Source organism: Anolis sagrei, chromosome 2, assembly GCF_037176765.1.
Source record: "Anolis sagrei isolate rAnoSag1 chromosome 2, rAnoSag1.mat, whole genome shotgun sequence".
NCBI classification, from domain to species: domain Eukaryota; kingdom Metazoa; phylum Chordata; class Lepidosauria; order Squamata; family Dactyloidae; genus Anolis; species Anolis sagrei.
In genome coordinates, this window is record NC_090022.1 from 231,338,255 (window position 1) to 231,359,007 (window position 20,753).

The following is a 20,753-nucleotide window of genomic DNA, read 5'->3' on the forward strand; positions in this document are numbered from 1 at the left end:
TTAAAAGCTTCCAAAGAAGAAGCCTCCACCACACTCTGGGGCAGAGAGTTCCACTGCTGAACGGCTCTCACAGTCAGGAAGTTCTTCCTAATGTTCAGATGGAATCTCTTTTCTTGTAGTTTGAAGCCATTGTTCCGCGTCCTAGTCTCCAGGGAAGCAGAAAACAAGCTTGCTCCCTCCTCCCTGTGACTTCCCTTCACATATTTATACTTGGCTATCATGTAATATAGAGATATACATTCTCCCCAGTATCAGAGAGAGATAGGCAATATATATCAGGTCTGAGCCAACTTAAGCGGCTGAGGGGGGTGGGGGGAAGGAAAGGGCCTGAGGCTGTTAGGAATGGTTGGGAGTTGAAGTCCAAAACACCTGGAGGGAGGGGCCCAAGTTGGCCCAGGCCTGTTTTAGAACCTCTGAAGCCCTCCATACAGACTATGCCCATTTCTGCCTAATAAAGGGATGGGGGGGGGGGGAGCAGACAGGCAGACTTCTGTCTAAAGAAAAACAAGAAGAAAGGGGATGGCCGCCCCCTTTTGTTATGCAAGCCCCTTTGCTGCCAGGGCCTCGTCCTCCTCCCCCCACTTCTTGCTTTCTCGCTGGAGGCGGTGTGGGAAAGCAACCCAACCGGGCAGCGAGGCAGAAAGAAAACAAAACCAAACTTTTGCCTGGAGAGGCGCTGCAAAGGCAAGGCTCCAACCGGAGAGGGCCTCAGTCCAGGGCCCGAAGGAGAGAGAGAGACCTTTGCTCTCCTTCTTCCCACGCGCACTTCTTTCTGCTCAACTCGGTCTGTTTGTGTGCGTGTCCTCCTCACCTTGGAGCACCTCCAGGCAGAGGCGCCGCTCCTTGCCGCTGCTCATTGTTTACCAACATGGACTGGAAATGGTCGAAGCGAGGAAAAAGGGGCTGCGTTTCTCCTCAGTTCGTTTTGCCTCCCCTTCTCTTTCCAAAGTCTGGGTTTGGCCCTCCTCCCTCACCCAGCCCTCACAGGAAGCTTCTTGGATGTCTTGAGAAGCTGAATTGGCGAAGTGGAGGAGCCCCAACTGGCCACCTCGGAGACTGGCGCCGGCTGAGGGGCTGCTGTTCCTCTTCCTCCTCCTGAGGCAGGAATGGACTTCTTCATGGAGTCAACGTCGCAGCCCCCTCCGGCAACGAAGCCGCCCTCCAGGTCGCCATTGGTTGGCCAAGAGGCAGCAGCAGGAGGGCCACTCCTCGCCTCCCTAGCGGAGCCTCGCCCCTTCTGAAGCTGGACGGCCGCCTCCCCAAAACAGCTCCCTTGGTGGAAAACCTCCTGCTCTCTGGGCCCTTCCACACAGCCATATAACCGGGAATGTCGCGGCAGAAAATCCCACAATATCTGCTTTGAACTATCTGAGTCCACACTGCCATAGAGGTAAAGGTAAAGATTTTCCCAATGAGAAGACAACGATGCTGGGGGAAATGGAAGGAAAAAGGAAGAGGGGCCGACCAAGGGCAAGATGGATAGATGGTATCCTCGAAGTGATTGGCTTGACTCTGAAGGAGCTGAGGGTGGTGACGGCCGACAGGGAGCTCTGGCGTGGGCTGATCCGTGAGGTCACGAAGAGTCGGAAGCGACTGAACAATTAAACAACAACAAAAAGGTTTTCCCCTGACATTAAGTCCAGTTGGGTCCAACTCTGGGTGGCAATGCTCATCTCCATTTCTAAGCCAAAGAGCCAGTGTTGTCTGTAGACACCTCCAAGGTCATGTTGCCGGCATGACTACATGGAGCGCCATTACCTTCCCACTGGAGCAGTACCTATTGATCTACTCACATTTGAATGTTTTCAAACTACTAGGTTGGCAGAAGCTGTGATCTGTGCAAGTTCAGCAGCTCAGCACTTTAACCCATTGTGCGCAGACAGCCAGGCAGCCTTGCCCCCTTTGAGGCTGGATGGCCACCTTCCAAAAATTGCTCCCTTGGTGGAAGACCTCCTGCTCCCTGGGCCCTTCCACACAGCCATATAACCCAGAATATCACGGCAGAAAATCCCACAATATCTGCTTTGAACTGGGTTATTTGAGTCCACACTGCAATATAGGTAAAGGTTTTCCCCTGACATTAAGTCCAGTCATGTCCAACTCTGGGGGTGGTGCTTCATCTCAATTTCTAATCCAAAGAGCCGACGTCGTCTGTAGACACCTCCAAGATCATGTGGCTAGCATGACTGCAAGGAGCTCTCTTACATTCCTGCTAAAGTTATACCTATTGATCTCACATTTGCATGTTTTTGAACTGCTAGAAGCTGGGGCTAACAGCAGGAGCTCAAGCCGCTCCTCGGATTAAACCTGTGATCTGTGCAAATTCATCAGCTCAGCGCTTTAACCCATTCTGCACAGGCAGCCTTGCTCCCTTTGAGGCTGGATGGACGCCTTCCAAAAACAGCTCCCTTGGTGGAAAACCTGCTCTCTGGGCCCCTCCATACAGCCATACAACCCAGAATATGAAAGCAGAAAATCCCACAATATCTGCTTTGAACTGGGTTATCTGAGGGCCCTTCCAGACAGGCCCTATACCCCAGGATCTGATTCCAGATTTTCTGCTTTAAATTGGATTATATGAGCCTGCACTGCCAGATACCGTAATCTGGGATAAACAGAAAACCTGAGATCAAATCCTGGGGTATAGGGCCTATCTGGAAGGGCCCTGGGTCCACACTGCTATATATTCCAGTTCAAAGCAGATAATGTGGGATTTTATTCAGCTGTGTGAAAGGAGCTTCTCTCTCTGGATAACACAATGAGGTTTAAATGCCTTTGGAAAAGCCAGGAGACATATTGTAAATACAGCCAGTTCCCACCTTACAAATATCCCACTTACAAGCGACTCATAGTTAAAAATGGGGCTCAGACAACAGGAAGTGAGAGACATCTACCCCTCGGAAAGGAAATTCACTCCTGAAAATGTTTGTATCATGGACGAATGGTGTCTCCACTGAAGGTTTCTCACCAATCCTTGTTTGCACAAAAAGTCAATTTTTTCAAAATCTAATTCTCACAGGGACAGAAAGTGGGGGGGGGGGGGGAATCTTCTGAACAGGGACACAGGCAGCAAAACAAACACCACATGATTGGTTCACACTTCCCTATGCTATCCAAAACTAGGGAACTAGCATATACATATTTTTGGCTGGAGTTACCCTTACAAAATGTACCTGTTCCAAGTTACATGCACATTCAACTTAGGAACAAACCTGCAGAACCTATTTTGTTCACAACTCCAGGACCACCTGTATTCATGTATAACTCAACCTGATGTACAAGTCAAGTCAGTGCTGGAGTTACAATTGTGCTTAGGTATGCTTAAGCACAAGGCCCCTCTGGCCCGGGGAGGGTCTTCCTTTTGGAAAATGGCATTTATAATCTTTTGGAAAACATCTTTTAGAGATCATAACTTTCTTAGAAGAGAAGAACCAAAAACCTTTTAGAGAATCTTCTCTTGTGGTATACAACCAGATACAATAATGCTAGGCAACAGATTCAGTTGTTAGACTGAATAACCTGTTATTTCCAGGTGCCCCCAGTAGCGCAATGGATTAAACTCTTGTGCTGGCAGGACTGCTGACCAAAAGCTCAGCGGTTCGAATCCGGGGAGGGGGGGGGGGAGTTCCGATTTGTCAACTCCAGCTTCTCATGCTGGGACATGAGTGAAACCTTCCACAGGATGGTAAAATATCCAGACATCTTCTGGGCAACGTCTTTGCAGATGGCCAATTCTCTCACACCAGAAGCGACTTGCAGTTTCTCAAGAGGTGATAGTCTATGGGAGCATGCCACAAAACTGGCTGTGTAGGTGTACTGGGCCTTCCTCCTTCAGGGACCCATCACTTTACTAGCGCAGGACCTCATGGCACTGAGTTGAGAGCTCGCATTAAGGATTTTGATATGGCTCCTGGAAAAGAAGGTTGTTCCTCCTCTGAGAAAGGAAGGTGACAATGATACCTTGGGCGGTCACCATTTTTCTGCCCTGACATTCAAAGAGGCCAGAAGCAGCAGCATGGATGGGAGAATAGAGAGATTCCATGCTTCTTTTAAGTTCTCCCAGGATGGACTAACCTCTCACCTTTCATCATTCTACTTGGAGATGGGGAAGGTTCCTTTTCTTTTTGAAAAAGAGTCAAGAGACAGTCCATACTGTCCCATGAAAAAGTCTAACCAGATTTTGGGGGTTGCTTGGTTGTTTTGTTTTTAATTAACTAAAATGTTCAAGACGTATACATGACTATACACATTACATCTGCTCAAAACATTCTGCATGGCACCACAAAACATTTTTGTTCTGCCTCCTTCTGTGCTAAGAACCCATGCTAGGCTTCAAAGTTGAGTCACCTTTATGGCTCCGTGGGAATAGCTGTCACAGTTGTTCACAAGAGCCCACACCTTTCATTGTTAAAATAGTTTCTTCATAAATTCTTTATTTGTGTCCCCAAGTGAATATGGTTCATAAACAGTATCAAAAAAATTTTTGTTCAAAGTATTCCTCCCAGCTGAATGAATAGGGGTTTTTTTGCTCCAAGTATTAATTCAAGTTGCCTGTTGACTTACGGAAATTCCTTGAATTTCATAGGTTTTTCTAAGGCAAGGAAAACTCAGTTTTGCCAGTTGCTTCCCCCTGAAATACAACCTACAGCATTTGGTATTCATAGGCAGTCTTCAATCTGAGTAATTTTTTTGTGTGTGTGTCAGGAGCAACTTGAGAAACTGCAAATCACTTCTGGTATGAAAAAATTGGCCATATACAAGGATTTTACTCAGGGGATGCCCAGATGCTTTGAAGCTTTATCATCCATGTGGGAGGCTTCTCTCATGTCCCCACATGGGGAGCTGGAGCTGACAGATAGAGCTCATCCATTCTCTCCCCAGATTCGAAGCTCCAACCTGTCGGTCATCAGTCCTGCCTGCACAAGGATTTAATTGACTGCACCACCGGGGGCTCCATCTGAGTATTAATAAGAGCTGATCCTGCTTAGCTTCCAAGATCAGACTGTATCTCGGCCATTAAATCAGAACTGGGGAACCTATGGCCCTTCAAATGTTGAAGCCAGATCCAATCAGTCTTATACAGCCTGGCCAATGGAGAAGGCCACTGTAGTAGGAGTAGCCATTTACCTAGAGGGCCAAAGGTTCCCCAACTGTACAAACATCAGGTGTTGCAATAATCTCTTTTGCACTTTTGCAAATCCCACAATATTGATACCTAATGTTTCCATTTGAATGAGAGGGAAATTAGAAGGGAGATTTGCTAAAGGCACCCAGGTCTTACTTGAGATTATAACAGTTGTTGAACACTCTGTTATCTGGCCATTACAGCTTTCAAAAGCAGACTGTTGTCCCATGAAGCAGACTTCCTTTTGTGGCTCTTACCAACATGACAAGAAGAAGTATGGAAAGAGATAAAGGAGACCTTCATCTTTATAATACAGGCAAGCTGCTCAGAAGGGAACTTCATACAGGCATACCTCCAAAACTGGAAAATACAATGTATGAATTGCCTCTTTATCATCAAAAGTATAACAGGTTTCTAGTATATTTATTTTGCCCTCTTGTTATCAACTCAGGCTAAAGATTGCCTGTAAACACTGGCGAGAATGGTATAACTACTATACAAAGAAATGCATGTGGCAAAAGGTGACCTCAACATGTGACAAAGCATTTAAAATACCCTTTCATCACATTGAACAGGGAGACCTTGGTGGCACAATGGGTGAAACTCTTGTGGGAGCAGGATTGCTGACCAATAGGTCAGATGTTTGAATCTGGGGAAAGTGGGTTGAGCTCCCTCTGTCAGCTCCAGTTCCTCATGCAGGGACATGAGCGAAGCCTTCCACAGGATGGTAAAACATCCAGGCATCCCCTGGGCAATGTCCTTGCAGATGGCCAAATCTCTAACATCAGAAGCAACTTGCAGTTTCTCAAGTCACTCCAGACCCCCCCCCCCCCCCCAAATGGCATCTTAAAGACTAAAAAATATAGGCAGTGATACAGTGCCCGGAAGACAACACAGATATCTTCACATTATTGAGTTGATTTGTGTATGTAGCATTATTTTTTCTCTTTTTCAAACTACACTGTAGCTCAGCTTTCAGGGACCTCTCAGGTAGAAAACAGTGTAACTAAAGGAAACATTATGAGTTAAGAACTTATTGAGTTCACTTCACTTTGGGATGTCAGGAAACTATGAAGAGTTCCCAGTCTTTCCCGCCTCATTCAGCATAATGTTATCAAAACCCTATCATTATAAAGAAAATGCTATGCATTTAATAGTTTATGCAAGCTCTCTTCCTGCTAAACAATTGTTAAATGTGTAGTGATTTGAATCAGGGAATAACATGTTTAAGAAGCTAATTTTAGGGTGTGGTAGTGGTGTAATCAATGCTCATGGCTGAGGATTTTTGTAGTTCTTTACCACACCTATTTTCATTTTTTAAAAAGAATTGATTTCATTTTTTAAAAGAATTGATTTCATTTTAATTTAATTTTTTAAAAAACTTTAATGTCATAGATATGTCTGCAATGGCTCAAATTAACTGCAAAGGCTAGATCATTTTTTGCATAGGCTAAATGCAATCTTTCTGTTCTCCAAGAGACAATGATATGATGGTGGTATGGCTTAGAAAGGGGGTGTTACAAGGAACATACTGTGTGCCAGGAACATGTATATTTTGCAGAAGAAGTCAAACAGAGAAATAGAAACCAGAGGCTATAAATGTTTTAGATTTGCCCCTTTTGTCAATATTTCTCCCACTTATAGGGGACTGGGTCAAAATGGTGAAAAAAAGGAAGAGAATGACATGTTGAGTTGAGTTATAATGTCAGAAAGATAACAATTCTGCATTTATCTTCAACTAGGCATGGACATTATTATAGCCCAGAACAACCTTAGTCTTCCATGAGTTTCCAAATGCAGAGTGACTCAGCATTGAGGTCCAGAGCTCAGAAAAGTTACTTTTTTGGACCACATTTTCCAGAAATTTCATGGCCACTAGGTACTCTGGGTGATTATTTTTTCCCCAATCTCTAGACCTAGCACACTGCAATACATACTCCGGGTCTTGGGCTGACACTATGCCTTCTGTTTGTAGTGGATCACCTAGGGAAATATTGGAGCTTGGATCTGTGACCCATAAAAATGGCCACCTTTCCCTATCCAGGTCAGGAGTTACAAAGTTCACTCAGGTCACAGATGAAAAGAACAACACTTTCACTGGGATGATGTAGCCTCCCTTCCTTTCACTAGCTGAATTTAGGATTCTGATTGCTTATTCTGTCAGCTCTTGGACTATAATAAATACTAAGTCAATAAAAAAAGTAAAGCGTTTTTCCATTCCACATCTGTTCCTGAAAGTTCTTTAACTTCAGTAAATATTAAGAGAGAGTTCCTGCTATTGTCTCTGCACCTCTCAAGTCTTCAGCACTTTCATAAATCAGTTGTCAATATTTACAGAGCAAGAGCTGCTGTTAGAGAGTGGCTAATGTGTGTCATGAGCAAGCTTTGCAGTAATCAGAACAGACACACACATCCCTTGCATTATGGATCACTTTATATTAAGGAATAAAAGAGGAAATGTATAGTGACTAGATTAAATCAGACTCAGGCCGATGAACACTTATCCATGAGTATAACCCAATGAACATCTAGGATCCATTTTTGATTTTACCATGCACAGGACTGGGCTTTGTTTATTTTGGGGATATAACAGCAAAACAGTCTTCAGATGATAAAAGGCTTTTTTAGCTCATCTTCTTAGGTAAAAGAGTTACTGACTTCTGCAGCTGACATGCAAGTGTAGATACAATCTCTTTAATGCCATTGCTTGTCTTGCATGTAAGCTCTCAAGGAGTCTCATGATAGTGTAAAAAGCCCCATCAGATACAACACATCAAAATATTTCCCTTACTCACATTTCCAGAAAACCCTACAGTTCACTTCATTTAAAAATTGCAATGGGAAATTCTCCAACAATTTCACGAAACTGATCTTATTTGCTCTCTGATGGCTTCCTATAAAGCAGGGACAAACTTCAGCAATTCATGTGAGTTGGACTCCTAGCTACCATTGATCCTAGACAGAAAGCCAACAGCAAAGAATGGTGGGTTTTGCAGTGTAATAACACTTGGGTAAAGTTTCTAAATTCTATTGTAAGATGAAGTTCCCAAATCATGACCTCCAAGAGACAAGCTTATCACTGTGCCATGAATGGCCTGTGGTCCCACCTCAAATCAGATGGATATACTTTGATCAGTAAAGGATGCTCCTTAGGACAAAATGCCAGTCAGTACTGGAAACTGGTCTGGTGAGGTCTAGGGCACATCTAATGTTATCTTATATCTGGGCCTAGATATTTCTAGATATAGATAAATGATACATCCACTACCAGCCATCTTAATCTACACCACTGACCCTCGGCTCATTTAATTCTTGTTTTCTTGCACTAGAATGGGGACTATCACTGTACCCTGATCGTGGCCAAGTGAAAACCCCATTATAAAAACAGAGAGCTCAGAGAACCTCTCTTCTGCCACTAGCTTTCTGCATATCATCTGAATCTCCATGCTGTCCTGTGAATCGCTTTGAACCCAACTAAAAATATTTTACATAAGCCAAATTGAGCAAGACCCATGATCTGAAAAGCCCTTTATAATGACTTATTAATTCTCCCCAGGCAAGGAGCCAACACAAAAGCCAACTCTGTAGCAGTCAAAGGGCACTTCAGTTTTAAATGCCCTTGAGATAGTATTCAAGGGGGCGGGCTCCAATCCTTCCCCCAGAGTTACTGGTATAGAGTTGCAATTGTCAAATCAACACATCCATATCATGGGGATATTATTGGCCTCACGTGCATGGCTTCTGGAGAGAACATAAGACATTTGGGCACTTGAAATATACTGCACAAAGGCTACTTGTTATTATCATTTTCCATCTTGTATCTACATTTGTTGTGCAATGTAACAGCTGCCTAGGCTGCGGGGACATCTGTTGATATTGTCTGTGGCAGCACTAGCAATATAATATGTTCTAATGAGAACAATATCTGATCCTCGAACCTATTTATTTATGTATAGAAAGGCTTAGATTCCACATTCTAGTAACAGCAGTTAAAATTAATATTAAAGACAATTACAGAACAGTGTTGAAATGATAGAATACTAAAAAAAAATCAAACAAAACATTGTCTAAAACTTCAAAAGCAAATTGCTGGCTGAGCAAGAACATCTTTGTCATATGGCAAAATGCAATCAGGGAGGATGCCAACCTAGCTTCTGAGTGCAACAGGTGGAAATGTTTTGCTGCAAGTCTTTAACCTCTGCACATATATTTTTAGCATATTTGATCCAAGAACTCTAAACATGTAACAGATGAAGCAACCCTAAGCTCCCTGATACATGTTTTCACAGACTGGCAGCTTACTGAAAAATTCCAAAGGATGAGGGAAACAAATGAGAAAGGTTGTATTCCCTCTCCATTGTGCACAAGACGATGAGTAAGCTACTTGTATATACTTACGTATAAGTTGACCTCATGTATAAGTGAAAGTTTGGGGACCAAAATTAGGGATTCTAATATGATGTATAGATAAATAGAGGTCATTTTGCAGAGAGGGGAAAGCACCAATGCTGAGGACCAACCTCATGGGCTGCCAGCATTATTTCCCTGCCAAGGCATTCAAAAAGGCCAGAAGCAACATCCTGGTGGAAAGTAGAGGGGATTGCTGCTTCTTTCAGGTTCTTCTGGGATAGATGACTATCTCACTTTTGGCACTCTGCTCAGAGAAGGTGGTAGCTGTTTTTAAAATAAGAGTTGAGGTAAAATATTCACATTGGACCATGGATAAGCTGGCCCAGTTTTTTTGGCTTAAATTTTGTTGGAGCATGTAAAAATCAGCTGGTGAGTGTGTTAACTAAAAATTCAAAGCACAAAGCTGATTGGCTGAGCTCGGCCCAGAAACTAGCTGAGCCTGGGAGTTTTGGCAACAGTTACATGTTTTGGTTTTCAGCGCAGGAGCTTGCCAAGACAGTATTTCTGCTTCAGGGCTGCTGGAAGAAGATCTTTCACATGGACACCACCATTTGAATCTCTCTCAAAGGATGTTGTGTGAGACAATGTAACTGTTCCCATTACTGTATATATGTTGCTCTGAATAACAAAGAGCAAACAGATTATCAGTCTTATTCTTTACTGATAATCTGTGTGGCATATCTTTTCTCTAGCAAGACAGTGTGTGGATTGGGAAAGACATAAACTATGCATAATTTTCATTCTGCTACAAATTTCTGACTAACATTTCTAGATTTATACAGAATTGAAAACGCTACCTCCATCCCAGCTTAGCTGAGTAGAATTTGCTTATCTAAGCCTCAGCATTAAAGACATATATAAGTTAATAAAACCTCTGACAAAGAAACTCAATTTTACAAAACACTGTTATAGGAGCTCAGCCTGATCCCCTTATTTATTTACAGTATTTCTATGCCACTTTTCTCACCCCGAGGGGACTCAAAGCGGTTTACACATAAGTAATGGCAAAATTCAATGCCAGTACAAAGAATTACAATTATACACTACAATTAAACATAAATCAAATTAGAACCATATATCCATAAGCAATAAAACAATAATTAAAACAATAAAAGAGTCTCATTTGTCAAATTGCCGTGGAGCTGTGTTTCTGTTTGTTGTTGTTGTTGTTGTTTCTGCAGCATTGGTATTGGAATGATGGTGAAGAAGAGATGGAGAAATACAGACTCTCAGTGTTGGGTTACAGTAGTGGGCCTGTAGTAAACAATGCAGTAAAGCATGATCTGGAGAAGAATGGGATTCCAATTCTAGGTGACCTTATTGTAGCTATTTGTGCTTACATGCACAAAGCAGCTGCCTCCAGGATCACTAATAGAGCATGTGTGAAGAGCAAACAGAAAGAAAGAGGGAAGGCTGATTCGCTGCATTACCGGCAACTCTGGCATGTGGAAAAAGCATGGATCTGTAAGTTTCACCATCAAAATGGAAATCATAGGAAAAGATTCAAAACCTATTATTGTGGGCTGCCTTGAATCCCTATCCTAGCAGAAAACAGGAAAGATGTCAAATAGACTGGTAGGTACTAACTTCTAACAAAGAAATGCAGTGAAATTAAAACACAGATTTCACTCAAGATTCCAGCCAATATTTTTCTAGAAAAATGAAAACATTTTGGCTTATAACCAGGAAAATATCTCTAAATCTGTAGTTATGCAGCCCGTAAGCCTTCATGATGAAGAATGACTTTTTTTTCCATGTCAGGAGCAACTTGAGAAACTGCAAGTCATTTCTGGTGTGAGAGTTGGGATACTTCTCTCATGTCCCTGCATGAGAAACTGGAGCTGACAGATGGAAGCTCACCCCGCTCCCTGGATTCAAACTGACGACCATTTGGTCAGCAGCCCTGCCGGCACAAAGGATTAACCCATTGCACCATCAGGGGCTACAGACAGGGGACCAGTTTTAAAATCTGCTTTCTCAGTACACATGTACAACAATTACTAACTTCTAAACTAAGACTGAAATAACACTTGCAACTTAAACCTTCTTAATAATCACTTAATGAGCTAGATCCAGACAATTTGAAACATAAACCTAGACCCAGAACAAAGTTTTTCCAAGCTCTCCTTGTTTCTGCATCCCTATAATCTCCTCAGTTGCTTCTGAAAAGGGTGTATGACTTGGTGGAGGGAATGGGAGAATTATAGAATTATATTTATAGAATTAAACGGTTAAAGCCCTAAACGGTTCTGGCCCTACATACCTATCCGAACGTATCTCGGCCTATCAGCCCACCAGGACCCTTAGATCTTCAGGAGAAGCCCTTCTCTCTATCCCACCTGCTTCACAGGTGCGGCTCGTGGGAACGAGAGATAGGGCCTTTTCTGTGGTGGCCCCCCGGCTTTGGAATGCCCTCCCTACTGAATTAAGATCAGCCACCTCGCTAATGGCATTTAGGAAAAAACTAAAAACCTGGATGTTTGAGCAAGTCTTCAATTGACCTTCGATGTGATGTTTTATCTGACCATGGATTAGCAATCAAGATAACGAATTGGATGATGATTTTAACTATGAGATGTCCCGATCTGTATTGGTGGCCCAATACTGTGTATGTTTTTTGTATGTATTTTAATTTTAATTTTATATGCTTAAATGAATTGTATATTTTAACATGTTGTAAACCGCAATGAGTCGCCGCACAGGCTGAGATATTAGCGGTATACAAGCATACCAAATAAATAAATAAAATAAATAGGGAATATCTAGAAAAAACAGAGAGCCACTTTTGCAGAAGGAAACTTTTTTATTCATCTACCAGGATACAGGGATGGAAATATTTGTTTCTGTTTTGAAGCTGGCATGCCCACAAAGTTGTGGGATCAAAGTAAAAAGCAGATACAGTCAAAGCTAGGATTTGTGGTAAGACTGCCCCCCCCCCCCCCCCCCCGTCTCCTAGCACATCCATTTATAACATATGTGTCAAACTCAAGGCCTGCGGGCTGAACGCAGCTCACCGGGTCATTTTTATGTGGCCCTCTGGGTGCTGGACTACAACTCCGGTGTTCCTTCTCATCATTAGACATCATAACTAGAGCTGATGGGAGCTGGGATGCAGGAACATTGGAAGGCTGTAGTTTATTTTGTTTAGTCAGGAGTGTGGGGTTTGGTTTAGATATAAAGCTTGTGGACATGAGATCTGACTTTAAAGTGCCATTTAGCCTTTCCTCAACCTCAGAGCCAGAAGTACTATTGGGGCTGCAATTTCCATTATCCCCAGTCCATATAGCAGATTCTTTATTTATTTATTTGCCTATTTCCAACATTTGTACCCCATCCTTCTCAACTACAGAAGGGGGACTCAGGGTAGCTTACAATGGCAACAATTCAATGCCAACACATACAGAATACATACACAATCTATCACAACATAGCACATTAAATAAAAACCATTAAGTTAAAATCAATTTTAAAACCATTAACAACCATTTAGCCAAATCCAATCCAATTCAGTGTCCCAAGACTTTGTCAGAACCTGTTCATTGGCAGTTCACATAAACATTGCAATCACTATCAAGCCTGCTCCCCAAATGCCTGGCCTCAGAACCATGATTTAAGCTTCTTCCTGAAGGAGAGGAGGGATGGAACTGACCTAATCTCGCTGGGGAGGGTGTTCCAGAGGGGGGGGGCACCACCGAGAAGGCCCTGTCTCTTGTCCCCACCAAACACATTTGCGAAGACAGGACCAAGAGCAGGGTATCTCCGGACTATCTTAAAGTCCAAGGTGGGACGTAGAGGGAGATGGGTTCGGACAAGTAAGCTGGGCTGGAACAGTATAGATATAATACTTTATTTATACCTCATCACCATCTCCCATAGGGACTTGGGGTGGCTTACAAAATAGCACATGATGGTGTCATGCAATACATAAAATGCAATACATCAACATATAAAATCAATAACACATTTACATAGAACCAAACATATAAAATTAACAAAAGCAACCTCTATTTGTTGGGTTCTCTCTAGGAAAAATGTAACTGCATGGATATTTTTGACTTTTTACCTTTTGTAGAATATGAGTTTTAGTAAGCAAGTTAGCTCCAAGTCTTTTTCTATCTAAAATGGATGTCTTTTGACTTCAATAAATATTTTGAATCTAAAGTTGTGACTCTGCAATCTTATGCTATCCTGTTGAATGGATGCTTATCACATGTAAGTTTGTGCTGGTTATGAAGTTTGCTTCTAGCACTCTGCTATATTTATGGTGGAATCGCACCAACTGAGAGTTATTTTTTGAACCTAATAGCTTAGATCACAACATAGTTCTGAGGGTGCCTTGGACTGCGAGAAGATCCAACCAGTCCATCCTCCAGGAAATAAAGCCCGACTGCTCACTGGAGGGAAAGATACTAGAGACAAAGTTGAAGTACTTTGGCCACATCATGAGGAGACAGGAAAGCCTAGAGAAGACAATTATGCTGGGGAAAGTGGAAGGCAAAAGGAAGAGGGGCCGACCAAGGGCAAGATGGATGGATGGCATCCTTGAAGTGACTGGACTGACCTTGAAGGAGCTGGGGGTGGTGACGACCGACAGGGAGCTCTGGCGTGGGCTGGTCCATGAGGTCACGAAGAGTCGGAGACGACTGAACGAATGAACAACAACAACAATAGCTTAGATTCCCAACACTATTAAATAAAATTGGTAAAATGTGGCTATTCCCATAAGTGATGGTAGTTGTCATTCAATGATATTTGGGGACCCAGATAGGGTAAAAACTAAAGAGCACCAACCCCTATGTAAAAAAATATAGTTGGCTCTCTGTACCCACAGATTCTATGTCCATGGATTTTGTGGCCCTTTGAAGGCAACCATAAGGTTGTTGTGGACCTCCATGAAAATGAGTTTGACACCCCTGGGTTTACAGCATACATCTATTGCCCTACAATTATTGACATAAGCACTAGTTTTGAATTGAGACAATGTGAGTTCTTTTCACCTAAAGTTTTAATTCAAACTGTTTTTCTGAAGTAATCTATCATGCTAGGTAGTTTAGCAAATCAGCTAGAAATATTACTCTAGTGCACACACAATGGATTTTTTTTTAAAAAAACCCAAAGGTAGGTCAAAAACCAATGATTTGTTAAAAGCCACATACATTTCAGTTGAGTTTTGTACACACATATACCCCATCCTTTTGAGCAATTAAATTATCCTATCAGAGTGTTAGCCTGACCCCTCAGAACATTAGCTACATGTATCATTCTTTTCTGTATTGTGTGGCAATGTATTGTTATTTTCAATGTACAAACACAGTAAAATATTTACATCTGTAAAAATGCAGAGGTTGAGAGTGTGTTCTAATTTACAAAATGAAAACACCTATATACTAAAGGCCAGTAACTGCAAAATAGCAGTGTTTACAGTGCTCATACTCATCCGATGTCTGGAACTACCACTATGAATGGTGATTCAGTATTTTCAGTCACAACGCCAGCAATAAACTCAATAGCAAGAAACAACTGGCAAAACAATAGTGGTGTTTCTTTTGTTTTGTTTTTTTATGTCCAGAGAATATTGAGTTGCTAGTACTGCTGCTGTTGTTATTCAGTTATTTGAACAGCATCCCCAGTGTAGCACTGTCCAAAACAAACAAATTGGGCGGGTCCTGCTAAAGGCATACAATCATTCATACACATGCACGCACGCACGCACGCATGCACACACACACACACACACACACACACACTTAGGTATTAAGAAACACTGTCAAAAGCAAAGTTAAAACCCAGTATTGAATATGATAGTTTGTTCATTTTTTGGTGCTGGTCATCAACCTATGTATGTATGTATGTATGTATGTATGTATGTATATGTATATATGAGACAGACAGACAGACAAATGCACACACGACACATATATCCATACATATACACAGAGGGAGCCATTATATGCCATTGTGGTGTGCTATACTGATTCAGGTGTTGGACATCGACTCTGGAAACCATAATTCAAATCCCCACTCAGCCATGGAAACTCACTTGGTGGCCTTGGGCAAGTCACACTCTCTCAACCTCAGAGAGAAGGAAAGGTATATTTCTTTTTGAACGAACCTTGCCATGATAGGGCCATCTTAGGGTTTCTATAAAGTAGAAATGACTTGAAGGCACACAACAACAACAAATATACACATACAGGGAGTCATAGAAAGATTCTTGCAGGAACACTAGTCAGGAAAACAAGGAGCAGACAATAAAAAGAGCCACTCTTCCCCACACTGCCCTATCAATTCTGGAGAAGCAACGATTACAATGGTGAGGAAAGAAGGGACCTTCCAAGCAACCTCAAAGAGGCAAAGGATTCCATTTTCTGGTCTGATCATCCAGATTACACATAAAGGTGAAACAGAAGTCGCAGAAGGGAACTGTTGGATCTGGAACTGAGCCTAACATCTAGTTCCAGACCCACATCAATAAAGTTTATATAAGTGCTATCCACTCCCCCGACTCAATTTGAGTTGGGACTAACCACAAAACCTGACTTTTTATTTTTCCATCCTCTAAATTAAAAACAAACCAAACAAACCTGCACACTATTCAGATGGATGCATGATCCTGGGGATTAGACATTTCTCCTCTGAGCAGCTATTTCCATTTTAATCCAGCTTTCACCGCAAAGCTTTAGACTGAGGCATCACTTCCAACAATATCAACAACCATCACCTAACAAGGACACACCTATACTTAAAATCAGATTCAAACTGGCACTGAAGAGAGTGGTCTCACTGTACAGATGATTACATAGTGTGGCTGGTGGGAACGAGAGAAAGGGCCTTCTCCGTGGCCGCCCCCCACTTCTGGAACTCCCTTACTAAGAAGTGAAAGATGGCCCCCTCCCTCCCCGCCTTCAAGAAACAGCTCAAGACTGTACCTTTGCTCACTGGCTCATGAGGGGGAGGAGGAGGAGGAGATGGTAATATTACCATTATACCTCTGATTTTTTTTGTGTGCGTCAGGAGCAACTTGAGAAAACTGCAAGTTGCTTCTGGTGTGAGATAATTGGCCATCTGCAAGGACGTTGCCCAGGGACGCCCGGATGTTTTGATGTGTTACCATCCTTGTGGGAGGCTTCTCTCATGCCCCCGCATGAGGAGCTGGATCTGATAGAGGGAGTTCGTCCGTGCTCTCCCCGAATTCGAACCTGCAACCTGTTGGTCTTAAGTCCTGCTGGCACAAGAGTTTAACCCACTGCTCCACCGGGGGCTCCTATATACCTCTGATTAATAGCTGCCATCCGTATCTGTGTCCTGTTTGCCCCACCAACTCAAGAGACATCTTGAGCAGTGATCTATGTATTTGCCCCCAAGGAACTAGGAAGCTGACGCTTCTGATTGATGTTTTGTTTCATGTCTGATATAGCAGGCAGCATTATTTATTTATTTGTTTAAGTTGTTTAATCATAATTTGTTTCTATATGTTGAGTTGTCAATTTTCATTATTATGGGTATATTGTCATTGTCACTATGGGTGTATATTATGGGTGTATTGTTATTATGTTCAGGCATCAAATGTCTGCCTTTTATGTTTGGAATCTGCCCCAAGTCTCTCTGGGGAGATAGGGTGGAATATAAATAAAGTTTTATTATTATTTTAATATTAAATTATATTATTAACCATTTATAAGAGGACTTAATCGAACAGTGCTCATTTTCATTTTTGATCTTAGCGAATGTACCTGTGCTGCTTTCCCCACCATTCACTGAGGTGGGTTCAGGTAGGACATAAGAAAATACTTAAACAGAGGCTGGATGGCCATCTGTCAGGGGTGCTTTTAATGTGATTGTCCTGCTTCTAGGCAGGGGGTTGGACTGGATGGCCCACGAGGTCTCTTCCAACTCTAGGATTCTAAATGGTCAGTGCAAATGAGGCCTGCAAGGTTTGGGCCAGAAAGGGGGCATGTACACTGCAGAATGGATGCAGTTTGAGACCACTTTCCCTGCCATGGCTCAGTGCTATGACTTCAGGGGAGTTGTAAGTTTGAGAAGGCATCAAGAACTCTTGGACAGAGGCAGAGAAAAGACCTTGGAGGGCTACAACCCCTGTGATTCCAAGCACTGTAGATCAGGCGTTGGGAAACTTGGGCCCTCCAGGTGTTTGGGACTTCAACTCCCACCATTCCTCACAGCCTCAGGACCTTTCCTTTCGCCCTTAAGCTGAGGGGGGAAAGGAAGGGGCCTGAGGTTGTTAGGAATGGTGGGAGTTGAAGTCCCAAACACCTGGAGGGCCCAAGTTGGCCCATGCCTGGTGTAGATGCACAAAACATCAAGGACTGGGGTGGCAGCAGGGGCTGGTGATTTCCACCTAGGGTGGGTGACCAGCGCCTGGAGGCCCACTGGACGACCTTGTCCGAGCCGCACTCTCTCAGCCTGCGAAGGGGGCGGACTCACCGGTGATCTGGAGGAGGACCTCCTTCCGGAGGGGCTTGGCCCCTTCCTCCTCCTCCTCCTTCTCCTCCTCCCTCTCCAGCACTTCGTCCAGCGCCGAGAGCGAGCGCCGGGACTTCTTGACCGGCGGCAGGGGCGCGACGGGCGGCAGGGTGGCCGGGGCGGAGTGCCTCCGACCCTCCGCCGAGGTCTTCCGCTTCATGGCGGCAGCGGAGGAGGAGGAGGAGGCTGCCGCTGCTGCTGCCAAAGCCGAGCGCCCGGGCTCATCCCCGCCGCCTCCGCCTCCCCGCTTCCCGTGGCCGGGGTTCAACCGGGGCGAAGGCGGGGAGCAGCAGCAGCAGCAGCAGCAGCGACAACAAGAAGGCGGGGGACCAGCGCCGCCCCGCCCTCGCCTCCTCCTCGCCGCCGCCGCCGCCGTTCGGACTCGGTCTCCCTCCCGCCCGCCTCCCATTGGGCCCCGGCCGCGTGACGTCACAATAGCCCCTCTCTCTGCCCCCGGGGCTGATGTCACAGGAGAATTCAGAAAAGAAGACCGGAGGGGTTCCCACCGTCGGGATTGTGACGCAGGCCTTTAGAGGCCCCGCCTACGCACTTCGAAGACTGTCTATCCCGCTTTATATAACACTAGCTGTCCCCTGCCACGCGTTGCTGTGGCCCAGTCTGATGATCTGGAAAATAAAGTAACGAGAAAGTATTGGTTTCTAATATATGTAATGTCTTTCTGCTTGTGGGTAAACAGTATTTCTTGCTGTTTTTTTTGTCAGTGTTGATGTGGAGAGTGTCTGGTTTGCCTACTCATGAACATGCAACATATCATTGTCCTTCTTTAGGGGTCCCCACTGGGACCACCTGTACTGGTTTATGCCAGAGCCTTTGCAGTTCGATTTTGAAGTCTTGATAGCAGCTGATTTTTTCCTGTTGTTTTTCCTCAATTTGGCTGTCACCTGGTATGGGTCACATTATTACTTTGCTTGGCTATCGGAAGATCTGTGCATGATGGGTTGCAGAAACAGTGTCAACTTCTACTGTGATGGCTTCAGAAAACTTCTTCATCGTTGGCAGAAATGTATCCAATTGTCTGGTGATTATGCTGAAAAGTGAATAGTAGTAGTTAAAGAGCATTACAGCATTTGAGTTTGAATAAAGATGCCATATAATTTTGGCCTCATTCTACAACTGTGTGCCTGTAGAGGGAATTATGTCCACACAAACCTTGTGGCAGGAGACAGTAGGCTCTGCTATATCTGGCAGTTACTCTGTACCAGGTAAATAGGAGAAGAATGACTCATGGATCTATGAGTGGGTTTTGATACCATTGATGCAAGTAAATCTGATTTCTCCTCTTCTTGAGTCATGCAATTATTATTATTATTATTATTATTATTATATTTATATTTATTTATACTCCACTTTTTCTCTCCACAAGGAGACTAAATAGCATCCATATATATTATGCAAAGCTCATTTAACACCTAACTGGGCAACACATTGTTTTGGCACATGTGATGAAAAATCCCAGTCTCCTTTTCTTTTGCAAACCCCTCCCCATTTTAATCCATTAAACAACCATTTACTACTCTCTTTCAAGACATCCAGAAGTTGCTACCCGAGGCAGCTGTTTCACACTGATGTATGACTGACTTAACTCTGCATAGTATTTTTCTAGATTGGTTCTCTCTGGCATTATGTTCCAATGGATCAGTTCCTATTAGCTCAGTTCCAGGCCTGAGGCGGGCATGACTCTGCCATGGCATTTGTGCCGTGAAATTCTTCAGGGATGCCTAAGCTTTCTGCTCTGTTAGATAACATAGAGAATCATGCCTCTATTTTTCTCTTCTACCAAATTGACAAATGTACCTGAAGCCAATAATGGATTGGATGACGATTAAGAAATGGAAAGTGAATCCAGGTAAGAAGAAAACAATGTTGGGAAATAAATGCCGGGAGGTGAATGCCAATCAGCTCTGTATGAAGACAAACATTAAAATATCAAATGCTCAGGTTTGTAGTGCTGATTGAGCCAAGTCTTTTTTTGTGATGCTCAAATGACATCTGACAATGTGCCTACTGACAAGCCCTATTTCAATATGGCAGTGAATTTGCTCTGCCCTGAATATTAAACAAACCATCCAAGCTGCTGAACCTCCTCTGTCCCTTGAAGATGTGGCTATTCAAACAAGCTTTTGAGAACGGCTAGTCCCTAGTTGTTCTGCACAACAGTTATGCAGCCTGCACTTTATTCCATCCCCTCACTCTATTGCTACAGCTCTGCACTATCCCATTCCCTTGTTCTATTGTTTACAGCCTGACCATGTTTACAGCAGATTGTGCCATTGGTTGATGAGCCCAGTTTTATTGAGTCTTAGTTGATGTTTTATATGCGTATGTGTTTTACTTATTGTATTTTGTACTGTGTTTATTTTATGTTTTGTTTTTAGGCACCTTGTGCTCTGTGTAAGCCTCCCCGAGTCCCTTTGGGGAGATGGTGGTGGGATACAAGAATGCAGTTATTATTATTTGAAACACAACAAGATTAGTACACAGCAAATAAGATCACTATGCTGGCTGTTGTATTGGATCACACATCGGACACTTTCCAAGTGTCTAAGACTGTGTGATGTATTGGCGAATAATGCATGCAGATCCGAGTAGGGTGGACTTTTAATATTATTTAATACTACATTATTATTGTTATTGTTGTTGTTGTTGTTATCATTATTATTATTATTAACACTTCCAAAATGTCTAGGACTGTGTGATGTATCGGCGAATAATG

General features: G+C 43.3%; 1 protein-coding gene across 6 annotated transcripts in view; it reads right to left on the minus strand.

Moving 5' to 3' along the window:
- Positions 1–18,549, minus strand: part of CDC14B (cell division cycle 14B) — a 58,089-nt gene extending 39,540 nt beyond the window's left edge. For 2 of the 6 annotated variants that reach the window (XM_060762056.2, XM_060762055.2), the window contains exon 1: positions 17,981–18,548. In XM_060762056.2, coding sequence (XP_060618039.2) covers positions 17,981–18,428 — 448 coding nt within the window. In that variant the 5' untranslated portion in view covers positions 18,429–18,548. Of the gene's footprint in view, positions 1–811; positions 1,177–17,980 lie in introns of those variants that run through there. The other 4 variants (XM_060762054.2, XM_060762059.2, XM_060762058.2 and 1 more) reach the window with 4 other exon arrangements.
- Between the last annotated feature and the right edge of the window lie 2,204 nt (positions 18,550–20,753).